Source organism: Pipra filicauda, unplaced genomic scaffold (genome assembly GCF_003945595.2).
Source record: "Pipra filicauda isolate LSUMZ 115617 unplaced genomic scaffold, ASM394559v2 scaffold716_size133577_pilon, whole genome shotgun sequence".
NCBI lineage: Eukaryota > Metazoa > Chordata > Aves > Passeriformes > Pipridae > Pipra > Pipra filicauda.
In genome coordinates this window covers 64,839-86,680 of record NW_024104883.1, presented here as the reverse complement: position 1 = coordinate 86,680, position 21,842 = coordinate 64,839, and the positions used below count along the sequence as shown (strand labels likewise).

Sequence of the window (21,842 nt, the reverse complement as noted above, 5' to 3'; positions counted from 1 at the left end):
TCCCTGTGTAACCCCACTGGAGCCCATTCCCAGCTGGATGGGACTCCATTCCCCACCTCTCCCTGGGCCCAGGATTATCCCAGCCAGGAACACACTGTCCAAGCCATGGGCTGGACAGGGGCACTTTTCCTTTGGGGGGAGAGTCCTCAGCCTGGTCACTGCAGCTCCCAGAGTTCTGGGTCAGCAGGATGGGTCTCCACTGCAATGTTCTGCTGCACACTTTGGCAAACACAGCAGGAGGAAACAGTGGGACAGCAGTAAAATTCTCGGGATCATTTTGCCAGGAATTGCTTGGTTCAATACGTGGGAGTCCTTCATTTTGAGCAACATGAGCTGGGAGGATGTTCACAGATCCCCAGATCTGATCTCCTCGTGCTGCAGCCGTGTAAACCCTTCATCAATAAATCATAGTGCACTTTAGGGTTTCTTTAGTCTCTGCCAGGTCGGCCGGAAAGCTGGCCCAGAAATTCCTTTCTCTGTGGGTTAAACCTCTAATATGATACAGCCTATGCATATTTTAATGTTGGCACGAGAGTAATTCAAATGGATTTTTCACTTCCCTCGTGCCCCTCCTCTCCCCAGTCCCACGGGGGACCTCCTTTGTGCTCACTTTGCAGCCCAACCATCCGAGCTCCCTCTTCTCCTGTGCTTCATTTTCCTTGGCTGTCTCCGTGATCCCTGCCCACCTTTATGTGAGCCTGGAGTTTGTGCCTGTGCCCACATCCAGCATTTACTGCACACCCAGAGCTCTGTTCCCCCCTCCCTGAGGTTTGAACAGAGGGATGGGGAGCCCGGGCAGCAAACACGGCCCGCGGGCTCTGACTGTCTCCTGCAGTTTGCTCAGGGTGGATCCAGCACTCCTGGGCACTGGGAGAGCCATAACTCACTTCCTCTGTTTGCCTCAGCCCAGCCCTAATCTCCCATCCATTAGGAGTTATCTCTGAATAATGAATGGAGAATCCATTAAGGAGGGGAAAGGGCAGCTGGAGGATTTATTTAAAAAGAAAGAAAGGGAGACACTCCTCCGAGTTCTTTGCTTTTTTCCCTCCCCAGCTTTTTTCTTCCATCAGCTGAGCTCCAGTTGCCAGGAAAAGCACTGGAGGAGTTAACCCAGTGAGGTGATTGTAGGATGTGACAAGTAGGGAGTAGCAGCTCCGTGTTGCCAATGCCAAGTTGTGTCAAACCCACTGAGAATTGTTCCCGTGACGGCTACTGGATCCTCTGGGAGGGAGGAATCACAGATCCCAAACATTTGGTGGGCTTGGGAAGGCTTTTCCAATGCTGTCCTGCATGATAGGAGCCAGTGAGAGGGAGTGACTTGAGGGAAGGTGCTGGCAAGTGGGTACAGAACTCACGGAGAAAAGAAATGAGATGTGAGGGGAGATCTGTGGAGATGATTGCAGGAGTTTGTCCTGAGTGTGGTGACAGGCAGTGTTTTCTGGAGTCATGGAATCAGAATGGTTTGTGTTGGAAGGGACATGAAAGATCATCCCATTCCACCCCCTGCCAAGGACAGGGACACCTCCCACCAGCCCAGGTTGCTCCAAGCCCCGTCCAACCTGGCCTTGGACACTCCCAGGGATCCAGGGGCAGCCACAGCTTCTCTGGGCAACCTGGGCCAGGGCCTCCCCACCCTCACAGGGGAGAGTTCCCAGCTGACAGAAGGGGATGGGTTGTGGTTCTTGGGTTTGGGATAAGCCAGGAAAGGTGAAGTTGTGAGGTGTGAGTCACATCAAGGAGTGGGTTATGGTTTCCATTGCTTCTGGCTGACTGCAGGAATGTCACTGGAAAAGTCCTGTGGAATTCAGAGCAGCCAGAGTCAGAGCTCAGTGTGTGCCACCAGTCCTCACATGGCAGAGCAGTCTGCCTCCTCCTCGGGGCAGGGAGTGGGATGAGGGAAGAGGCCTGTCTGGGGAATATCCCTGTGTGGGGCTGGAGCAGCGCCCTGGACGTGCTGGGACAGGGCCAGGCTGGAGGAGCCCACAGGGAGGGGCAGGGGAGGCCACCTGAGGCCTTTGGCCACTGAGTGAGGGCTGGGGAAGGTCTCCAGCAGCACATGAGGCATCTTTTGGGAGTAGTGTGGGTGTCCCTGGATGTTCTGTGGAGCTGGGAATGGACTGGATTTGCCTCCTGAGGACACAGCCAGCGATCCAGGCCTCGGCATGGCACGGCCTGTTAGGACATCCCTGAGCAGGGAGTGCTCCAGTTGGGACCTGCCCCTGGTCTTCCTCCTCTGCTCATTGCCCTTCCCTCGGTGTTGGCAGTTCCTGGGGCAGATAAGGGATCAGCTGCCTGTGTGCTGGAACAGCCTCCGGGGTCAGAGCCAGACCGGAGCCGTAACACTCATTGAGGAGAGAACTCAGAGAGCATTTCCTGCACCTCAGGAGCTCTCCTCTGTGGCATCTGTGCATCTCGAGGCTTTCCATTTACTCCCCAATTCCAGCTGATCCTTGGCCAGAAATCCAGTGTGTGAACAAATTGAATTGGCAGCTCCATGTCTGAAGAGTGTCGCTGAGAACTGCCCCTAAACCTGGGTCTGCTGGGGTCGTGTCCTCTGAAAGACACTGTGGAACACGAGTTTAACTCCTGGTTCTCCATTTACTGACATGCAGGTTTGTTTAACCAAACCTCATCCATCCTGTCAAAGATCCCAGGATGAGGTGGGACAGTCCAGGCTGTCATTAATGCTGCAGGATCAATCTTCAGCTTGCAGACACCAACACTTAACGTTACAGCACTCTCTGTTTGAGTGTCCTACACTTGGACTGAACACTTCAGGAAAATATGTCTGTAAGATCAAGTAGAATCTTTATAAGACTGATCCGAGCCCAAATTCCTCTCCGTGCTGAGTCTGAGGGTCAGGAAATGCCTGTGACTGTCTCAGCAGCTGCTGGGCCATCGTGGCAGTGGCACAGCTGGGTTGGGTCGTTGTGGGTTGCAGCTCCAGGCTCTTGGAGAGCCTCGTGCATCCCTTGGGAATGGTGCAGCAGAGCACACACACTGAGGGATGCCCTGTGCTGCTTTCCTGACGTGGCCGTGCCCGTTTTCCGCAGGGACACGGCGGGGCAGGAGCGGTTCCACACCATCACCACCTCCTACTACAGAGGAGCCATGGGCATCATGCTGGTGTACGACATCACCAACGCCAAGAGCTTCGAGAACATCAGCAAGTGGCTCAGGAACATAGATGAGGTGGGTAACGGGGAGCGGTCCCCCAGAGCTCGGGCTCTGTCCAGCCCTGGCAGAGGGTGAACACTCACCCAGGGCTTGGTGCTGGGCTTCAGGTGTCCTGTGTGCCCCCCAGCTGCCCCTTCAGCACTGCCAGGAGGGGCTGGGACTTTGCACAGGGGCCAAGGGTGTCCCAAAATACCAGCTTTGCACATGGGCAGACTCTGTGTCTGTGCTGGGGAATGGAGGGAGGGGAGGAGCTCACCTGGAACTGGGAGCAGCAGGTTTGGGAGCAGCTGCCAGCACCAAAGCCCCGAGCTGGAGAGGAGCTGCACGGCATGTCAGCACTCAGAGTAACTGTTTTCTGAGTGTGACTGTGTAAATCCTCTAAGTATTGTGTATATATATAACCTCCACTCCCCAAAAACCCTGTCGTGAGGTATTTGGGAGTTCCCCCTGGCTGCTGCAGGTACCGTGGCACCTGCTGCTGGGAATGTTTGTGGAGCTGATTATTGCCCTTGGCACAGGAGAACCAGGACAGGGAGGCTGGGAAGTTTCAGGCAAGGTCAAGTGAAGCAGAAGAAGCTGCTGGGGGAGCACAAAGTGCCTGGGTGCCCAAGAGTTCATCCTCCAGGAGCTCTGAGGCGTTTAAGAGGGCGGCACAACTGGTGGTTCTTCCTTTTGTGATGCTGCTCCCAAATGGAATAGGTGTTTGGGTTTTCCTGGGAGGCACGGGGGTGGCCCTGCAGAACTGGGCACGGCAGATTTGGGCTGGCAGGCACTGCCCAGGGCAGCACTGAGGGCTGGGGAGGGCAGCAGAGCAAACACGGGATGTTGGGATTTGGATTTCCCAGCGTGAAAAATGGGAAACCATCCTGTTTGTGGAAAAGTGCAGTGTGGTGGGAACAGGAGGGGGGATAAGGCAGCACAGGAAGAGACTCAGCAATGAGTTGAATGTACAATGGCTTTGTTAAAAACTTGCTGGTGTCCAGGTGAGTGATGGGCCCCATTCACCCCCTCGGGGCTGAGAAGTGCTTTTAGTACCCTCATGTTTTCAGTCTGTGTCACACAAACCTGGGCAGCTGATTTCAGGGGCACTGTGGGGGCTGCTCAGTGACTGTGGCTTTAAAAGGGATGTTTGACACCTCAGGAAGCTTTCTTTTATTGTGGGAAAAGCTCAGTGCTGGAGTGTGTCTGCAGAAACCACAGAGTTGTTTGGGTTGGAAAAGCTCTGAGACCACTGAGTCCAACCCAGCCCTGCCCAGGCCACCCCTGACCCCTGTCCCCAAGTGCCACATCCACAGGGCTTTCAAATCCCTGCAGGGATGGGGACTCCACCCCTGCCCTGGACAGCTGTGCCAGGGCTAGACAGCCCTTTCTGGGAAGAAATTATTCCCAGGTCCTTCTCCAGCTTTCCAGCTCCTCTGTCCCCTGCCTGGAGCATTCCAGGGGGTTGTGGTGACCCAGGGGCAGGACCTGGCACTTGGCCTGGTTGTCCCTCACACCAGTGACCTCAGCCCATGGATCCAGCCTGGCCAGATCCCTCTGCAGGCCCTTCCTGCCCTCCAGCAGGAAGTAACCCTGTGTAACCCCTGTGTAACCCCACTGGAGCCCATTCCCAGCTGGATGGGACTCCATTCCCTGGGCCATCAGCCAGGTTTATCCCGGTGAGAGCACACCTGCCCAGGCCATGAGCAGCCAGTTTCTCCAGGAGAATGCCATGGGAAATGGTGTCAGGGCCTTCTTTGAGGTCCTGGCAGCTGCATCCACAGCCTTTCCCTGATCCATAGGAGGAGATCAGGCTGGTCAGGCAGGACCTGCCACAAAGCCAGGCTGGCTGGGCCTGACCCCCTGTTTGTCCCGTGTGTGCTGTGTGATCACACTCAGGATGAGCAGGATGACAGGCCTGGAGTTCCCTGGATCCTCCTTCCAGCCCTTCCTGGAGATGGGCATCACACTGGCACCTCCAGGTGTGTGGGACCACCCTGATTAGCCAGGTCTGGTGAGAAATGATCCATATCCCCCTGCCAGGGGCTGAATCCTGGATTCCTCATCCCTGCCCAGGCCGACCCTGTGTCCTCCTGCCCTGACACCTCTCAGGAAACACTGACCCCTCACCTCCCTGTTTCCCTTTGCTGACCCCTCATCCACTCTCTGGCTTTCCAAACCTGTTCTCCTTCTCTCCCACATTTCTCTCTGGGTCCTGCCTCCCTGTTTTCCTCCCCAGTCCCTCTTCCTCCCCTGGCTCACCCTTCTCATTGTGGAGCAGCAAAATGGGGAGGAGAAAACACTTAACCAGCCCTAGGAGGTAATTAGGGGGTTGGGTTTTAGTTACTGCTTCTAACCAGTGCACAGAGCTCAATTTTGGCAGCTGTAGATGTCACCAAACCCGAGCTGTGGCTGTTGGCCTGGCCACAGCAGAGTGGGGCAGGTGTTTGGTGCTGGCTGGGGGAGGTGTGACCCTGTCCCCGTGTCCTTAACCCTGTCCCTGTGTCCTTGACCCTGTCCCTGTGTCCTTAACCCTGTCCCTGTGTCCTTGACCCTGTCCCTGTGTCCTTGACCCTGTCCTTGACCCTGTCCCTGTGTCCTTGACCCTGTCCTTGACCCTGTCCCTGTGTCCTTGACCCTGTCCCATGTCCTTGCAGCACGCCAACGAGGACGTGGAGAGGATGCTGTTAGGAAACAAGTGCGACATGGAAGATAAAAGAGTTGTCCCTAAAGCAAAAGGTGAACAGGTGAGTGTCACACTAAAACTTCCTTATCCGAGTCAGCAAATCACTGCCAGGGCTTCCCGCCAGCTCCAGGGTTGGGACACCCCGTGGGATGTGACAGGGAACAAACACAGGACCTGGACTTGCCGATGGGTTGTGAGTCCTGGGAATGTTTCCTTGGAACTGCCATGAATGGGATGAGTTCACCTTCTTTTGATCACTCAGAATTCCCAGACATCCTTTGGGTCCCTCACCATGTGACAGCGTGTGCTGTCCGTCCTCTCACTCCCAAACTGGGAGTACTGGATACACTGGAACTGCTGTTACTGAACCAGGAGGTTCTCAAACTTCTTCTGAGCCACCTTGTCTGGCTGGTGCTGCTGGGGCTGGGAGAGTCACAGAATCCCAGAATCCCTGAGGTGGGAAAAGCCCTCCCAGCCCATGGATCCCCCCTGTGCCCCATCCCCACCTTGTCCCCAGCCCAGAGCACTGAGTGCCACGGCCAGGCCTTCCTGGGACACCTCCAGGGCTGGGCACTCCAAACCTCCCTGGGCAGCCCCTGCCAAGGCCTCACCACCCTTTCCAGCAGGAAATTCCTCCTCCTGTCCCACCTGAGCCTCCCCTGGCACAGCTGGAGGCCGTTCCCTCTCCTCCTGTCCCTTGTTCCCTGGGAGCAGAGCCCGATTTCCCCCGGCTCCCCCCTCCTGTCAGGGGGTTGCAGAGCCAGAAGGTCCCCCCTGAGCCTCCTTTTCTCCAGGCTGAGCCCCCCCAGCTCCCTCAGCCCCTCCTGCTGCTCCAGCCCCTTCCCAGCTCCCTTCCCTTCCCTGCCCACGCTCCAGCCCCTCCCTGTGTCTCCTGTGTGAGGTCCCAGAGCTGCCCCAGCACTGGAGGTGCCCCAGCAGTGCCAGCACAGGGAGGGCACTGCCCTGGCCCTGCTGCCCCAGCAGTGCTGGCACAGCCCCGGGGTCACTGGGATCAGGTTCCTGCTCAGTATTCCTGCTTTATCAGTGCTGCTGATGCCGAGGCAGTGGCAGCACCTCTGGAATGTCTCAGCTCACTCTCCTCCTTCTCTCTTTGCCCAGATTGCCAGGGAGCACGGTATTAGGTTTTTCGAAACTAGTGCAAAAGCAAATATAAACATTGAGAAGGCATTCCTCACGTTAGCAGAAGACATTCTTCGAAAGGTAGGTGCTCACAGCATTCCTTTGGAACAGCATCCCCAAATCTCACCTCCCCTTGCTTTTGATGTTCACCTGAGCCAGTTGCAGCGTCTGCCTTTGGTGTGCTGAGGCAAACGGGTCCCTGAAGGAGCAGTGCTGGCATTCTGAAGCCTGTTTGATGTTTGGCTGTTGTGGGGGTGGTACCTGCAGGGGATAATCCACATCAAAGAGCCCAGGAACTGAGATTCCTCCTTGTTTGGCCCTTAAACTCGTGGTTGTGTCTTCCTCGTCCTTGCAGTTCAAACATTCCCCCGGCGAGGTGAGAATTGTCCTTGCCCTGCCACCATCTCTGTCAGCTGTCAGTGCACAGCATTGCCCCAGAACTGCTGAGGGCCTCTTGGGAAGGGTTCAGGTGTGGGGGGAGCAGAGGGATGAGCTCTGTCACTCCCAGTGCTGTTCCCAGGGATCAGCTCCTGCCTTTCCCTGGAGGTTCTGTTGCACCAGTTCGTCTGGGGGTTGGTTTCCCTTCCTGGAGTGGGCAGTGTCCCACAGAACCGTGGAATCTTTGAGGTTGGAAAAGCCTCCTGAGAGCACCGAGTCCAGCCATGCCCCAGCACTGCCAAGGCCACCACTGACCCACGTGGAAACTCTGGGGAGCTCAGGACACGTGGATTGGCCAACGCTGGCGTTTGTGCTTCTGCTCCTGCTCGAGTGAACCCCATCCCGAGCCTCATCCCTGTCTCCCTCCTCCCTCCCACGGGAACGCTGCTGGCAGTGTCACCCCCGTGTCATTGCAGCTCTCAGTCGTTTCCTAATCAGTTTTTGACAAGCTCTATGTGAGGGACTGGGTGAAAATCCCTGGCCTTTGGTAAACAGGAGGTTGGGCTACAAATCACACCGACCCTTTGGACCTTAAATCTTCATTTCTGGCCTCTGTAATTGTCTGAACATCTGGGGGGTTCTTTTGCAAGGCTGTGACAGAGAGTTAAGAAAGGAATAGAGAGACTGAAGTGTGTGGAGTTCAGCTGAGGTTCGTTTCCAAGCAGCTGGAAGTAGATGTTGGTGTGGGATCAAAGCCACTCAAGGGGTTTTTGCTCTGGTCCCGCTGAGTTCCATCCTGTGATGTGGAGGAATCCGTGTGTCCTCTGCCTCGGGAGCTGCTGTCCTGAGGAGCAGGAAGCAGAGCTTGGAACAGCCCCTCTTTATCCATAAAAACTGTGGTTTTTGAAGGTCATTAGTTCACATAATTTGAGTTCAGCTCGTGTTGGTTGCAGGCTGGGATTTATTTACTCCGCCGAGTCCAGCGCCAGCTCCGAGCACAGGAACTAAAATAGTTCCAGTCAACTTTGGGGTGGTCCAAGTTCAAACACTGGGGTTTTTTTTCCCAGTTGTTTATTTAAAACAAACCCAACAACAACAAAAAAACCACCCTTAGATTGGTTTTCCATGCCTGTGCTGGAGCGGGGGGAGGATCCCCTGCCTTTCTGTGGAGCTCTTTGTGCGCGTTCGTTCCCCGCTGATGTCAGTCCCCTGTCAGTCCCCTGTCAGTCCCCGCCGGCTCTCCAGCCCTCAGTGCTTTCCCCGGAGTCTCCCGAGCCCTCTAACTGTTCTCACTTGTTTCCTTGCAGACCCCTGTAAAAGAGCCCAACAGTGAAAATGTAGATATCAGCAGTGGCGGTGGGGTGACGGGCTGGAAGAGCAAGTGCTGCTGAACCTTCTCCTCTCTCACCAATCGCCATCCACCGCCCCTTTTTTCTCGCTGCAAAACAAACCACTCTGCCCGTTTTTTAACCTTAAACCGATGTTTTGTTCCTCATCTTAACGAGCTCCTGCCTCTCCCCCTGGTTTTCCGGCTAGGACAGCTTTGCCTACTCCAGTTTTCTCAACCACATGTATAGGAAATCCATCTCCGTGGCTTCATCTTTCCATGTTCCTGCTCAACTCACCACTACGTTTGGGTTGTACGATGGCCCCGTCCCTCCTGCCATTAAACCCCAGAGCAATCATACTCAACTCTTCTGCAAATTGTATAAGAATAAAAGTTAGAATTAACAATTGATTTTGTACAACAGTGGAATTTTCTGTCATGGATCATGTGCTTGAGTCCCCATGTTCTCTAGACGCATCAGCAAGAGCCAGGAAAACACTCATTTTCGCCTTGAGTCCATGAGTGGGGTTTCTTTGTCCTGTGCCTTATGTGGAAAAAGGAACTTTTATTTTCACTTTCTTTTCTTTTTTTTTTCTGGTGGAAGCATGTGCAGGAGACATCCCATCCCCCCGTGCCATTGAGTCCCGACCTCTGTAGTGATTGCTTTCTGTACCCGTTGGTGTCATGCATCGAGGACAAAGGGTGGTGCAAAACAAAAAGCAGAATCCCTGTAACCTGCTGTGTCTCCTCTTGGCGATCCCGCCGCTCCCAACTCCTCCCGCTGCCATTTTCTTTTCTCACTTTGCCGCTCTTTCCTTTTTTTGGTTGTTTTATTTTTATTTTATTTTATTTTTGGTGGTTTTTTTGGTTTTCTGTTGGTTTTTTTTTTTTTTTTTTTTGCCTGCATGCTGCTTCGAGATTTGCATTTCTTCATGGTGTGATGTGTTAATGAAAAGGATGGCAACGCGGAGTGTTTGCCAAAAAAACTTTAATGCAAAGCACTGATTGAGCTCCCGAGGTAACGATGTGGAGATCCCGACTAACCCCTCTAGGCGTGTCCGTCATAGCGACCCCCCTCCCGCACAGCCCCCCCTATGGAAGAGTTATTTGCATGCACTAGTTTCTCTGGAGGGTGATGTGGTTGTCTACTTTCTGTGTATGAATATAACATGCGACTCCCAGACTGACAGCAGTTAATTAATGAATTGACACGAGCTCCGAGGGTCTCTCCCCGTCAGCCGCTCCGAGGGGTTCGGGAGCCGAGCGGAACCGGATCGGAAAGAGAGAGAAAGAGAGGAAAAAACACCAAACCAGCCGGTCGGCAGTTTCATTTATTACCTCCCTGCAAACGTTGGCGGCCGAGCCGGGCCAGCCCTGCCCTGGATCCCGACGCTCTGGGAGCTGATCCCGGCATGGACTGGCTGTTCCAGCTCGCCTTCCTGTGCTGCTGTCACCCGTGGCCGGGGGCTCCGTCCCGGCTGAAGGAGGGCTCAGTTCTGCCGGTCCCAGAGCCCGCGGGAGCCGCCGCGTTCGATCCGTGTTCGATCCGCGTTCGATCCCACCTGGAGCCGGAGCTCTGGCCACGGACACGCCGAGGGTGGACACGCTGCTGCCTCCCCAGCTGCTGCCTCCCCAGCCCCGCCTGCTCCTCCCGGGACAAGCCTGTGCCTCCTGGTGCCCGCGGGGCCGGGACTGCCCGGTCGGCCCTCGCGGCACTCGGGTAACGCTGAGTGAATTTTAATGACGAAATGACGGTGTTTCAGTGGAACTCCTCGTTTGTTCGGAGCGGCTTCCCCGGAGCGACCCACCGAGGCGTCTCCTCCCCCTGTAGTAACTCACCGAGGTGTCTCCCCGTCCCTCTGTAGCTGGCATTTTGTCCCCGTGTGTGTTAACCCTTCCCAGGCGAGTGGCTGGCGGGGCCGGGCCGGGCGCTCAGCGTTGGGCAGAGCCCGGCCGCTTTTGGTTAAATCTGCACTTTCTAACGTGATCAAAAAGGGAAAAAAAATGGCGAATATACATCAAGGGGTTTTTTTGTATAATCCTTGTTTTAAACGTGAGCTTCTTACCTGCTTCCAGGGGCTCGGCTCCCTCCGTGTGACCCCTCTGTAGACACCGCCGTGCCCAGTGCGAGCCCCAGGTGGAGCCCAGGCCACTCGCTGGTCCCGCCCCCGATCCCCTCCCCCTGCCCGGTTAATAAACTGAAATCTTTCTATTTGGTCTATTTTCTGTTCCTGTCCAACCACGAGCTGTACCCGCGGGCGTGGGCTCGAGCAGCACGAGTCGGTGCCGGTGCTGAAAAGAGATAAACCCCCCCCCCCCCAAAAAAAAATAACGATGTTGGAGGAATTAATTTGCGGTAATTTGATTTGTGCTGGTGTCTGAACTCCCTGCTGGTCCCAGCCTGCCTGGGAAGGCCCTGCTGGGCTCCTGGCCCTGCCCACGGGGGGCTCGGCGCTGCCTTCCTGCCACAAAAACCTGTCAAAACGATTCAATCGGGCCCGACAAACCAAACCTGAGCTTGGCTCTGTCCCACGAGTGTCACGGGCCGTGGGGGCCGTGGTCACCGCGGCGCCTCGTGCCCTCGGACGGTGGAATAATAAAAACAGCATCAAGGTCTTGGATTAATTCCCATGCGACAATTTTTTACTTAATCTTTTAATATTTTTGCTACTCCACTCTGGCTTTTTATTTAAAACACATTCTTTTGTACCACTTACTGTATCAAATTGTATAAAAGATCACTGTCCCATTCTTGGTCGTACCAAGAGCAAATAAAAGCTTTTATAAACTTGCAGTGGTGACTTCCTGGGCCCCCTTAAATTCCCCCGGCTGCCCCTGGAGGAGGTGGGATGATTCCTCCCCCCTCCCGAACCTTCTGGAGTGGTCTGGATGGAGGCAGAGCTGCTCCTCCTGCCTTTCCCAAAGCTGCAGGGGGTGTTTTCCGAGGGCAGGATGGTGGGAAGTGCAGTGGTGTGTCCGACACCGCTGCATCCCCACGTGGAGCCCCCGTGGGTGGGGGACACCCGGGGCTGTGAGGCCTCCACTTGGGTCTCCAGGGGGACAGGACCTTTGCCAACATTTCCAGGGAAAGCAGCTGTTCCAGCCCGTCCCTCTGCACCCCTGTTGGTCCCACAGGTGGGAAGCACAGGTGGGCTCTCCAGGATCCCCCAGTGCCATTCCAGCACTCACAGCCCAGCCCATGTCCCTCCCTCCCTGTCCTTACCGTCCCCTCTCCGACAGCCCCCGGGACTGGGGGTGTCCCTGGGTCTCCTGCAGCCTTTGGGGGCCGGGGGTGTCACTGCCCTGCAAAACCCAGCAAGGGCCCGCCCTTGTGGTGGCAGAAACGTTGCTGCTGCTGCCCTGCTGCTGCCACGGTGTCTCTGTTCCCTCGGTGTCCCCGTTCCCTCGGTGTCCCCGTTCCCTCGGTGTCCCCGTTCCCTCGGTGTCCCTGTTCCCATGGTGTCCCTTCTTCCACGGTGTCCCATAACCCACGGTGTCCCCGCTGCCATGGTATCTGTGCTGCCCCAGTGTTCCCGCTGCCATGGTGTCCCTGTTCCCATGGTGCCGGTATCCGGGAGAGGCCGGTTTTGTGCTGCTGGTGGGAATGAAGCTGTGAGTGTGTCACAGCCGCGGCCCCGGCAGCCCCAGGGTCCTCTCGCGGGGGGGACGGGGCCGTGGGGAGCAGCTCAGCGATCCCAAATCCCCCTCGATCCCGGGGGTGGGAAGGGGAGTCCCTCCGGCTCGGGGCGGGGGGCTCAGGGGTGAGAGCCCTGCGGAGCCATCGCTGTGAACGGGGGGATTCTGTGTGAGGGGTTCCCGGGGGGGCTCGGGAAGGGGGGACCCGGCGGGGACCTTCCCCCACGGGCTCCCACTGTCCTGCTTGTCCTTGTCATCCCTGCCAGTGAGCCTTGAGTTTTCCCCATTATCCTCCTGCTGCTGTATCCTCCCTGCTCCATCCCTGCCCCTGTTCCCTCCCTGTCCCTGCTCCTTCCCTGTAGCTGCTCTGTCCCCTTCCCCGCCCCTTCCCATCCCTGCTCCATCCCCGTTCCTGCCCCTTCTCTGTTCCTGCTTCATCCCCGTCGCTGTTCCATCCCTGTTCCATCCAATCCCTGCCCCACCCGTGCTTGGCCTGGGGGTGCCTGGGGGGAGTCCGTGGGGTGTCAGGGGACAGCACACGGTGACGTGTCCCCAGGGGTGGGCACTGGCCCCGCGGGCACTTTCTGCTTCCTCCCCTCCTTCATCCTCCTCATCCCGGTCTCCAGCAGCGCGGGGCTGTGGGGATACAGCCGGCAAAGGCGGGGGGGGGGACACGACACCTCAGAGTTCGGCCGGGGCTTCTCAGCCCCCCCCGGCTGGGAGTGAGCGCGGCCCCAGCTCGGGTGTCCCCAGCTCGGGGTGGCCGCGAGTCCCCACCTGCAGGGTCCCTGCTCGGTGTGACGTCCCTGCCGGGGGTCCCTGTGCCGGAGCTGTCCCTGCCGGGGGTCCCTGTGCCGGAGCTGTCCCTGCCGGGGGTCCCTGTGCCGGAGCTGTCCCTGCCGGGGGGGTTCCCGTGACGGCGATGCCCGTGTCGGGGGTCCCCCTGACTGAGGTGTCCCTGCCGGGGTCCCCCCTCTCCCCGTGCCGGTGTCATTCTCTGTGTGTGAGCGCTGGGTCGGGGGTCCCGGACGGGAGGTCGGGCTGTAGGGCGGCATCGGGGTCCCCCGCCTGTCCCCCACTGGTCCCTCTGTGCCCCCCGGGCCCGCAGCCCCCCCTTGGATCTCCCCCGGCAGCTCCCGGCGGCTCCGCTCCCCCGGCAGCGGGACGGGGCGGCATCGGGGGGGGCCGGGGCGCCCCTCGCCCCCTTCCCTCGGCGTCAGAGGGAGCCGGACCCCCGGGACCCCGGAGGGAGCCGGGGCTGAGCCCCCCCGGGACGCGGGCGGAGCCTCCCCCCCCGGGGCAACGCGTTCCCCCCGGGGCACCCCCGGAGCGGCCCCGCCGGGGGATGCCCGGCCCGGGGGTGGGGGATGCCCGGCCCGGGGGTGGGGGATGCCCGGCCCGGGGGGGTCCCGCCGGGGGTCCCCGCCCGCCGCCGCCTCCCCCCGCCCCCGCCGGGGGGGTCCCGCCTGCCGGGGCGGGCGGGCAGGAGGGGCCGGGGGCGGGCGGGGGGCGGCTCCTCCTGCCCCGCTCCCGCCGCCCCCCGCCCCCGGCCCCGGCCCCGGCCCGGCGGCGGCGGCGATGGAGCCCGGCCCGGGGCCGGCCTGAGCCGCGATGCGATGGAGAAGCTGGCGGCGGGGCTGGCCCGGCTCCGCTGGAGCCCCGCGGCGCTGCCCCTCGACGCCATCGTGAGCCAGTGCCGCCTGCCCACCCTCGTCTGCCTCGGGCAGGGTGAGCCGGGCGGGGAGCGCGCCGGGGGGATGAAGGCTGGAGGGACGAGGAGGAGGAGGAGGGAGGGAGGGAGGGAGGTTGGGGTGGTGGGGAGGAGAAGGGGGGTGGGAGGAAGGCTGTGGAGGGACCGGGAGGAGGGAGAGAGGGAGGATGGAGGGACAGAGAGAGGGAGGCTGGAGTGATGAGGAGGAGGGAGGAAGGATGGAGTGATGAGGAGGAGGGAGGGGTGGAAGGCGGAGGGATGGGGAGGAGGGAGGGAGGAAGGCTGGAGAGTGAGGAGGAGGAGGGAGGGAGCGAGGCTGGAGTGATGGGGAAGAGGGAGAGACGAAGGATGGAGGGACCAGGAGGAGGGAGGGAGTGAGGCTGGAGGGACGAAGAGGAGAGAGGGAGGCTGGAGTGATGATGAGGAAGGAGGAGTGGAGAGCAGAGGGATGGGGAGGAGGGAGGAAGGCTTGAGAATGAGGAGGAGGAGGAAGGAAGGCTTGGAGGGGGAGATGGAGGGTGGAGGGACAAGGGGGAAGATAGGAAAGATGGAGAGGTGAGGAGGAGGAATGAAGACTGGAGAGGTGAGGAAGAGGAGGGAGGAAGGCTAGAGGAATGGAGAGGAGAGAGAAAGGGTAGATGGAGGCCAGAGGGATGAGGAAGAGGAGGGAGGAAAGCTGGAGGGATGAGGAGGAAGGAGAGGGGAAGGCTGGAAGGAGGCTGGAAGGAGGCTGGAGGATGAGAAAGGAGGAAGACTGGAGGGACCAGGAGAAGGAAGGGAGTCCGATGTGAGGAGGAGGAGGGAGGGAGGAAGGCCAGGGGGGCAGGTGAGACGTGCCCAAGCTGCTGTCCCGGGTCCAGGGCTGGTCGGATCCCCCTGGGCCGGGGGGGTTGAGGCCGAGGGCTGCCCCTCACGGGGGTCCCCGCGCTCCTGCCCGGTGGGGATGAGGGGGGGGGGGTGTGGGGCAGCCCCTCTCACCCCCCGTGAGCCCAGCGCTGGTCCCCCTTGTCCCCCTTCCCCGGTGACACTGGAGCTGCTGGCACGGGCTGGCACCCACCGTGTCCCCTCCCCACCCTCCGCGGGACACGGCCCGGCTGGGGGGGGTCCCGGCTGTGCCCCCCTGCCCGGGCGGGGGGCGGTGGTGTGGGGTTCGGGGAGCGGGGGGCGCGGGGGCAGTGTCCGTGGCAGTGGCAGTGTCCGTGGCAGTGGCAGTGTCCGTGGCAGTGTCCGTGTCCCCCCGGCATGGCAGTGTCCCCTCGGGAGCGGGGCCCACCCGGGCACGGGGGGGTGCCGGGGGCCCTGGGGGGGTGTCGGGGTGCCGCGACGGGGGTGCAGGGAGGGGGGGCCCGCGCCGGCCCCGGCTCAATAAACTTCTTGTTTGCGGCGGCTGCAGCTTTTCAGGGGGGACAAAGAAATTGTTTCCCGGGCAACTGGCGGCTCTTGGCAGCGGCACCTGCTCATCCCGCGCTCCGTCCCCTCCGTCCGGCGGCGCCCGGGGGGGCAGGGGGGGTCCCGGGGGTGGTGACAGCCCTGTCCCCCCGCAGGGGAGCGCGTGGAGGGGGTGACGGCCCAGGACGTGCTGCTGGTCCACTCGTGCCGGCAGTGGACCACGGTGACGGCGCACAGCCTGGAGGAGGGACACTACGTCATCGGCCCCAAAATCGACATCCCGCTCCAGTACCCAGGTGGGGCCGGCTGGGCACGGCCGGAACGGTGTCCCGGGGCAGCGGGGCCGGGCCCGGCCCCTCCGCCCGCGGCCGCTGCGCTGGGGCTGCTCCAGGAGCTGCGCTGGTTTGGGGGGCTGCAAACCCCCCACCCTGCCCCGCCGGGGCTGCACAGGGGGCTGGCAGGGACAGGGACAAGGGTGGGATGGGATGGGATGGGATGGGATGCAGGCAGGGACAGGGATGGGGTAGGATGGGATAGAGTTGGGAACGGGAGAGGAGTGAGGATGGGATGGGACAGGAGGCAGGGATGAGCTTGGATGGGGAATGGATGGGAACAGGGACGGTGATGAGGATGGGGTGGGATGGGATGGGCTGAGGAGGAGTTGGGACTGGGAGGAGGATGGGGCCGGGATGAGGACGCAGACGGGCTGGGATGAGGATGGGAAGGGGCTGGGGCGAGGATGGGAAGGGGCTGGGATGAGGATGGGAAGGGGCTGGGGCCGGCAGTGCAGACGGAGGTGCTGAGCTGCCGGCGGCCGCCGCAGCCAGAGCCTTAACGACCCCTGTAAGTGGTGCCCGGTGGTAATGAGCGCTGCTGATAAATAAATGATGGGCAGTGGAGCGGGGGAGGGGTTAATCACAGGGCCCGGGGGATGAGCAGGGGAGGGCCGGGCGCTGTGTTAACAACCTTCGGGGGCTCGGCCGAGCCCCCGGCACGAGGGGCTGCCCCCGCTCCAGCCCCGGCGCCCGCGTGTGCCCCCGGGGCGGGCGAGGGGCCGCCGTGCCCGGCTCCCCCGGCGAGGGGCCGCGGCCGCGCCTGGCGCGGGCAGGGGGGGATTAATATTCCCCTCAGGTCCGTCCCCGCCAGCCGATGCCGCCGGCGGCGCTTTGGCCGCGGCCGCAGCTCCCCCCGCGCCCGCTCCCGCCTCTCCCTCCCGCTGCCGAGCCCCCGGGCCCCCTCCCAGCTCCCCTCCCCGGGGCTCTCCCACTCGAGGCGTGGGGCGGAGAGGGGGCTCCGTGCCCTGGCGCGGCTGGAGCCTGGTTTGGGGTTTTTTCGGGGGTAATGGGTACCCTTTTCAATTTCGGCTGCTCCGCGCGAGTCCCTCCATTCACAGGGACGCTTTTGGGGGGGCCCTGCAGCTCTCGGGGGGTGATGAGTGGCAGTGCCAAGACACTCCGTGTGCCCCCCCCCGGGTGCTGCTGTGGGGGTTGCGGGGACTGGGGGTGCTCTGGGTCCTCCTGCAGCACCTGGACACTGGTGAAGCCCACAGAAATGTCCCCAAAGGTGTGGTGGGGACCCCAGGCCGTCCTCGGGGGTGGCTGCCACCCCCAGAGGGGCTGTGCTGGCCCGAGGGGGGTGACTGCAGGTCCCCGGGACAAGTGCTGGAGCCGGGCTCCTCTCACCTCCCTGGGATTGGGGGTCCCCCGCAGGGAAGTTCAAGCTGCTGGACCAGGACCGGGACATCCGTGAGCCCGTGCAGTACTTCAACAGCGTGGAGGAGGTGGCCAGCACCTTCCCAGACCGCATCTTCGTCATGGAGGCCATCACCTTCAGCGTCAAGGTCCGTGGGGACAGCGGGGCACGGGGCTGGGGCAGCAGGGGACACTGCAGGGGCAGCAGGGGACACTGCAGGGACAGCAGGGAGTGGTGGTGGGAACTCAGGGGACACTGGGGACAGTGGTGGGACAGGAGGGGAATGTCGGGAGGGGGGGTGAGGCAGCAGGGGTCGGTGGTGGGACATCAGGAGATGATAGTGGGACATCAGGAGAGGACGGTGGGACAGCAGGGAATGGTGGTGGGACGTCAGGGCACGTGATGGGACTTTGTGTGTCACTGGTGGGTTGTCAGGAGAGAACAGTGGGACGGCAGGGAGTGGTGGTGGGTCATGATGAGCTCGTGGTGGGACATCAAGAGGTGGCAGTGGGACATCAGGAGTAGGTTGTGGGACGGTGGGGGCAGTGGTGGGACATCAGGGCAGGGTGGTGGAAATAAGGGGTGTGGGGGAAAGAAGAGCTCAGTGGTGGAACATCAAGAGAGGATGGTGGGACGGCAGGGGATGGTGGTGGGACATCAGGGGATGGTGGTGGGACATCAGGGGATGGTGGTGGGGTGTCAGGGGGTGTGGTGGGACTCTGTGGGTCACTGATAGGGTGTCAGGAGAGAACAATAGGACAGTAGGGTACATTACAGGGTAATTGTGGGATGTCAGGGGTAGGTTGCAGGACAACAGGGATGGTGGTGGGACATTACAGGGTAGTGGTGGGACGTCAGGGGTGGTGGTGGGACATTACAGGGTAGTGGTGGGACATCAGGGGTGGTGGTGGGACATTACAGGACAGTGGTGGGACATCAGGGGTGGTGGTGGGATGCCGAGGGCCCTGGCAGAGCAGGAGTCTCTCTCACGCCGGGCTGCCCCGGGCAGGTGGTGTCGGGGGAGTTCAGCGAGGACAGCGAGGTTTACAACTTCACGCTGAACGCGGGGGACGAGCTGACGCTGATGGGGCAGGCGGAGATCCTCTGCGCCAAGACCGTGAAGGAGAAGTCGCGCTTCAACACCCTCCTGCGCAAGCTGGGCAAGGCGGCGCCGGCGGCGGGGGCGCGGCAGGTGAAGGGCAAGATGCCGTGTCTGATCTGCATGAACCACCGCACCAACGAGAGCCTGAGCCTGCCCTTCCAGTGCAAGGGCCGCTTCAGCACGCGCAGCCCGCTGGAGCTGCGGCTGCAGGAGGGCGAGCACACCATCCGCAGCATCATCGAGAAGGTGCGGCTGCCCGTGAACGTGGCCGTGCCGAGCCGGCCCGCCCGCAACCCCTACGACCTGCACGCCATCCGCGAGGGGCACTGCTACAAGCTGGTCAGCATCATCTCCAAGACGGTGGTGCTGTGCTGCATCCTGCGCCGCGACGAGCTGGTGCCCTTCCACTTCCTGCTGCTGACCGACATGCCCCGCTTCCAGCTGCCCGAGGGGCTGCTGGCCGGGGACCCGCAGCTGGAGAAGCTGCTGCGGGACAGCGCCGCGTATTGCCAGGACCGCTTCAACCCCGACGAGTACTCGCGGGCCGTGCGGGAGGCCAAGCCGGACTTGCTGGAGGAATGTGCCAGCCCCCGGCGCCTGCGGCTCTGCCTGCCCGCCTGCGCCCGCGACGAGCTCAGCCAGCCCCTCCAGCGCCTCTCCCTCTGTGCCTGCGGCTCCCGGGAGCCTCCCCGGGAGCCCCCCGCCCGCTGCCACGGACCGCGGGGCCTCGGCGGGGCCGCCCCCCGCCCGCCGCTGCCCGACTTCCCCGACCCCGACCGCGAGTACATGACGCCCGACTGGGCCGAGCCCGAGTTCAGGACTCAGGAGCCGCTGGAGATCCCCTACGAGGAGCTCTGGAGCAATCCCGGCCCGGAGGGTTGCTGCGAGCTGGGCGGCACCGGCGGGCGGCCGGACCTGGTGTCCTTCGGGGCCGTCCCCGCGCTGAGCTCCGCGCACCGCCCCGGGGACGAGCCCCGCGGGGACACCCCGCCCCCGGTGCCACCCAAATCGGAGGCGGTAAGAGCCGCGGCCCTGTCCCCAGGGGTGGGGAATGACAGCCCTGGGAGTCCCTCGGCCAGCTCACGGCTCGGGGACCCCCACGGCACAACCAGTCCCACGGCAGGGCCAGCCCGACCCCCCGCCCGGGCTCTGGGCTCCGAGCCCTGTCCCCTGGTCTGGGGGTCCCTCCCCAGCTCTGCTTGGTCACCCAAATCCTCTTCGGTCCCCGGTTCCCCAGGGCTCCCCATCGCCACGGGGCACCCGAATCCTCAGGGACACCCTTGTGCCGCGGGGTCTCCGCTCCCCAGGGCTCTGCACCATGGGGGGATCTGAAGCTCTTGGGCTTCCCAGCACCGCGGGGCACCCGAATCCTCTGGTCTTCCCTGCACAACACAGTACCCAAAATTTCAGGCTCCCCTTCACCACGGAATACCCACATTTTCGGGGCTTCCCTCGCAAGGCAGCGCACGGGTCCCAGATCTCCCCGCTGGCACCCAGAGCTTCACGGCTCCCCCAGGGCCGGCTGCCCCCGAGCCCCCCCATCACGCTGCAGTCGCGGTGCCCGGGGGTCTGACGGCGCTCGCCCCCGTTTGCAGGTGAAGGAGGAGTGCCGGCTGCTGAACGCGCCCCCCGTGCCGCCCCGGGGCAGCCGCGCCCCGGGCCCCTGCAGCCCCCCGGCCCCGCTGCGCTGCCCGAAGCTGGCAGCGCCCGCGCCCTCGCCCAGCCCCAGCCTCTCCTACTACTCCTCGGGGCTCCACGACGGGTGAGTGGCTCCGGGGACGTGGCGGTGCCGGGGCGGGGATGGGCTGGCGGGTTGACAGCCGGGGGTGGGGGGTCCCCGGTGGGGACGGGGCGATGGTGACGCTCCCCTTCCCCGGCAGGTCGGCCCCGCGGAGCGGCAGCGGTTCACCCTCGCCCGACGCCTACTCCCTGTACTGCTACCCCTGCACTTGGGGCGACTGCAAGGCCGGGGAGCCCCCTGGGCGCCCGCTGCCCCCCGCCGCGGCCCAGCCGCCGCCCGGCTCCTGGTCCGAGCCCTGGGCATACGCCGAGCCGGGCGCCGGGGCGGGCAGCGCCTGCTCCACGCCGCTGCCGGGGGCCGACCCGCCCCTGAAGCCCTTCCGCAGCTGCCCCCGCCTCAAGCCCCCGCACCCCCAAAAGCGCTTTGCCCCCTTCGGGGCCCTCAACCCCTTCGCCGGCCCGGCCGAGTGGCCGGAGAGCCCCGAGTGGTCCAAAGCACCTTCGGCCCCGGCCGCCCCCCCCTCCTCCTCCTCGCCGGAGCCCTTCGCCCCCCTCGAGGAGCCGGCGGCCCCTCCCCGGCCCCCCAAGGGTTTGGACGGGGACGGCATCGTCATCCGGGGGGCGTCCCCGCTGTCCCCCGCCGTCCTGCGCGGGGCCGAGGGCGTGGCCCGCCTGTACCTGGCCCAGGGCGTCATCGAGGTGCCGCCGGCGGCGCGGGGGGACGGGGGGGCCTCGGCGGCCGCCCCCCGGCCCGGCGGGGACGGCCCGGCCTGGCTGCCCCCCGCCGACCTGTCGGCCCTGTCGCTGGAGGAGGTGTCCAAGTGCCTGCGCTTCATCGGCCTCTCCGAGGACGTCGTGAGCTTCTTCGCCCGCGAGCGCATCGACGGCAGCATCTTCGTGCAGCTCAGCGAGGAGATCCTGGCCGACGACTTCCGCCTCACCAAGCTCCAGGTGAAGAAGATCATGCAGTTCATCAAGGGCTGGCGCCCCAAGATCTAACCCCGCGCTGGGGACCCCCTGCCCCGGGAGGTCCCCGAGGCGCTTGGACCTCGCCCCGTTCCCGTCCCTGCTCCGATGGGGCGGTGTCGGGGGTTCTCCTCCCCCAGCAGCTCGGCCCCATTGCCCAGCCCTCCCCCCTTCCCATTTTAACACTGGACAGTAATTTTGGCCCCAACGGGCTGGAAAACACTGGATTTTGCGTTGACTGGTTTAACTTAATCCTTGTGGATTAGCACAATAAACGTACGGGAGTAACGAGCTGCTGGAGAAGGCCCTTGCTTGGGGAAGAGGGAAAGGGGGCACAGGTGGGGAGGGAGGCTCTGGGGGCCTCTCCCATCCTTGCAGACCCTTCCCACCTGTGAAGGGACTCGTGCCCCTTCAAGGGAAGATGTTACTGGTGGAGCTGTTTTGCCCTGGGGCTTTGAGAAACAAGCAGAGAGGCGACAGGCAGGCAGCCCCTCCCGGGCCCAGCCCTGCCATGGCGCAGGAGAACGGCTGGAAGCTGGAAAGGAAGCCAGGGATGGAAGGGGGGGGTGGGCCAGTGACAGGTGCCCAGAGATTTAAAACCTTTTAGTTTAACTTGAGCTCTCCCCACGGGGGACCCTTCTGGCCTTTGGCTGCTCGCTCTGCAATTACAGGCGGGTCCATCTGCCGGGATCACCCACCGGGATCACCCGCGGCAGCCAGAGGCTCCTCCCAGCCCCCGAGCGATGGCAGAGGTGACAGAGCTGCCACCCTGCTCTGCTGCCAACCTGCCCCTCCGACAGCCCCTCTGTGAGCCCTGCAGCCCCTCCATGGGAGGGGATCCCAGGGCAGTGCCTGGATGCTTTTATTCCCGACTCTTCTCCCTCAGTGCTGCCCAGGGACACGGGAGGAGAAGCAGGCA

General features: G+C 62.2%; 2 protein-coding genes across 2 annotated transcripts in view; both read left to right on the top strand.

Annotated features, from left to right (window-relative positions):
- Nucleotides 1–9,098, top strand: part of RAB10 (RAB10, member RAS oncogene family) — a 44,434-nt gene extending 35,336 nt beyond the window's left edge. The window contains exons 3-6 of the mRNA XM_039389211.1: nt 3,054–3,192; nt 5,814–5,903; nt 6,962–7,063; nt 8,668–9,098. Of these exons, the coding sequence (XP_039245145.1) occupies nt 3,054–3,192; nt 5,814–5,903; nt 6,962–7,063; nt 8,668–8,751 (415 nt within the window). The 3' untranslated portion in view covers nt 8,752–9,098. The remainder of the gene's footprint in view (nt 1–3,053; nt 3,193–5,813; nt 5,904–6,961; nt 7,064–8,667) is intronic.
- A 4,770-nt stretch (nt 9,099–13,868) lies between these two features.
- Nucleotides 13,869–21,214, top strand: GAREM2 (GRB2 associated regulator of MAPK1 subtype 2). The gene is made up of 6 exons (XM_027714847.2): nt 13,869–14,051; nt 15,579–15,719; nt 17,133–17,263; nt 18,125–19,234; nt 19,813–19,979; nt 20,098–21,214. The coding sequence occupies exons 1-6, from the start codon at nt 13,940–13,942 to the stop codon at nt 20,954–20,956; spliced, it is 2,520 nt and encodes an 839-aa protein (XP_027570648.2). The 5' UTR covers nt 13,869–13,939; the 3' UTR covers nt 20,957–21,214.
- The last annotated feature ends 628 nt before the right edge of the window (nt 21,215–21,842 follow it).

What these genes read in the sequence shown, in the direction of transcription:
- GAREM2 (XM_027714847.2), top strand. Translation starts at nt 13,940, where the DNA reads ATGGAGAAGCTGGCGGCGGGGCTGGCCCGGCTCCGCTGGAGCCCCGCG. An exon ending in CATCCCGCTCCAGTACCCAG is followed by an intron (nt 15,720 to 17,132) that starts GTGGGGCCGGCT and finishes GGTCCCCCGCAG; the next exon opens with GGAAGTTCAAGCTGCTGGAC. An exon ending in CCATCACCTTCAGCGTCAAG is followed by an intron (nt 17,264 to 18,124) that starts GTCCGTGGGGAC and finishes TGCCCCGGGCAG; the next exon opens with GTGGTGTCGGGGGAGTTCAG.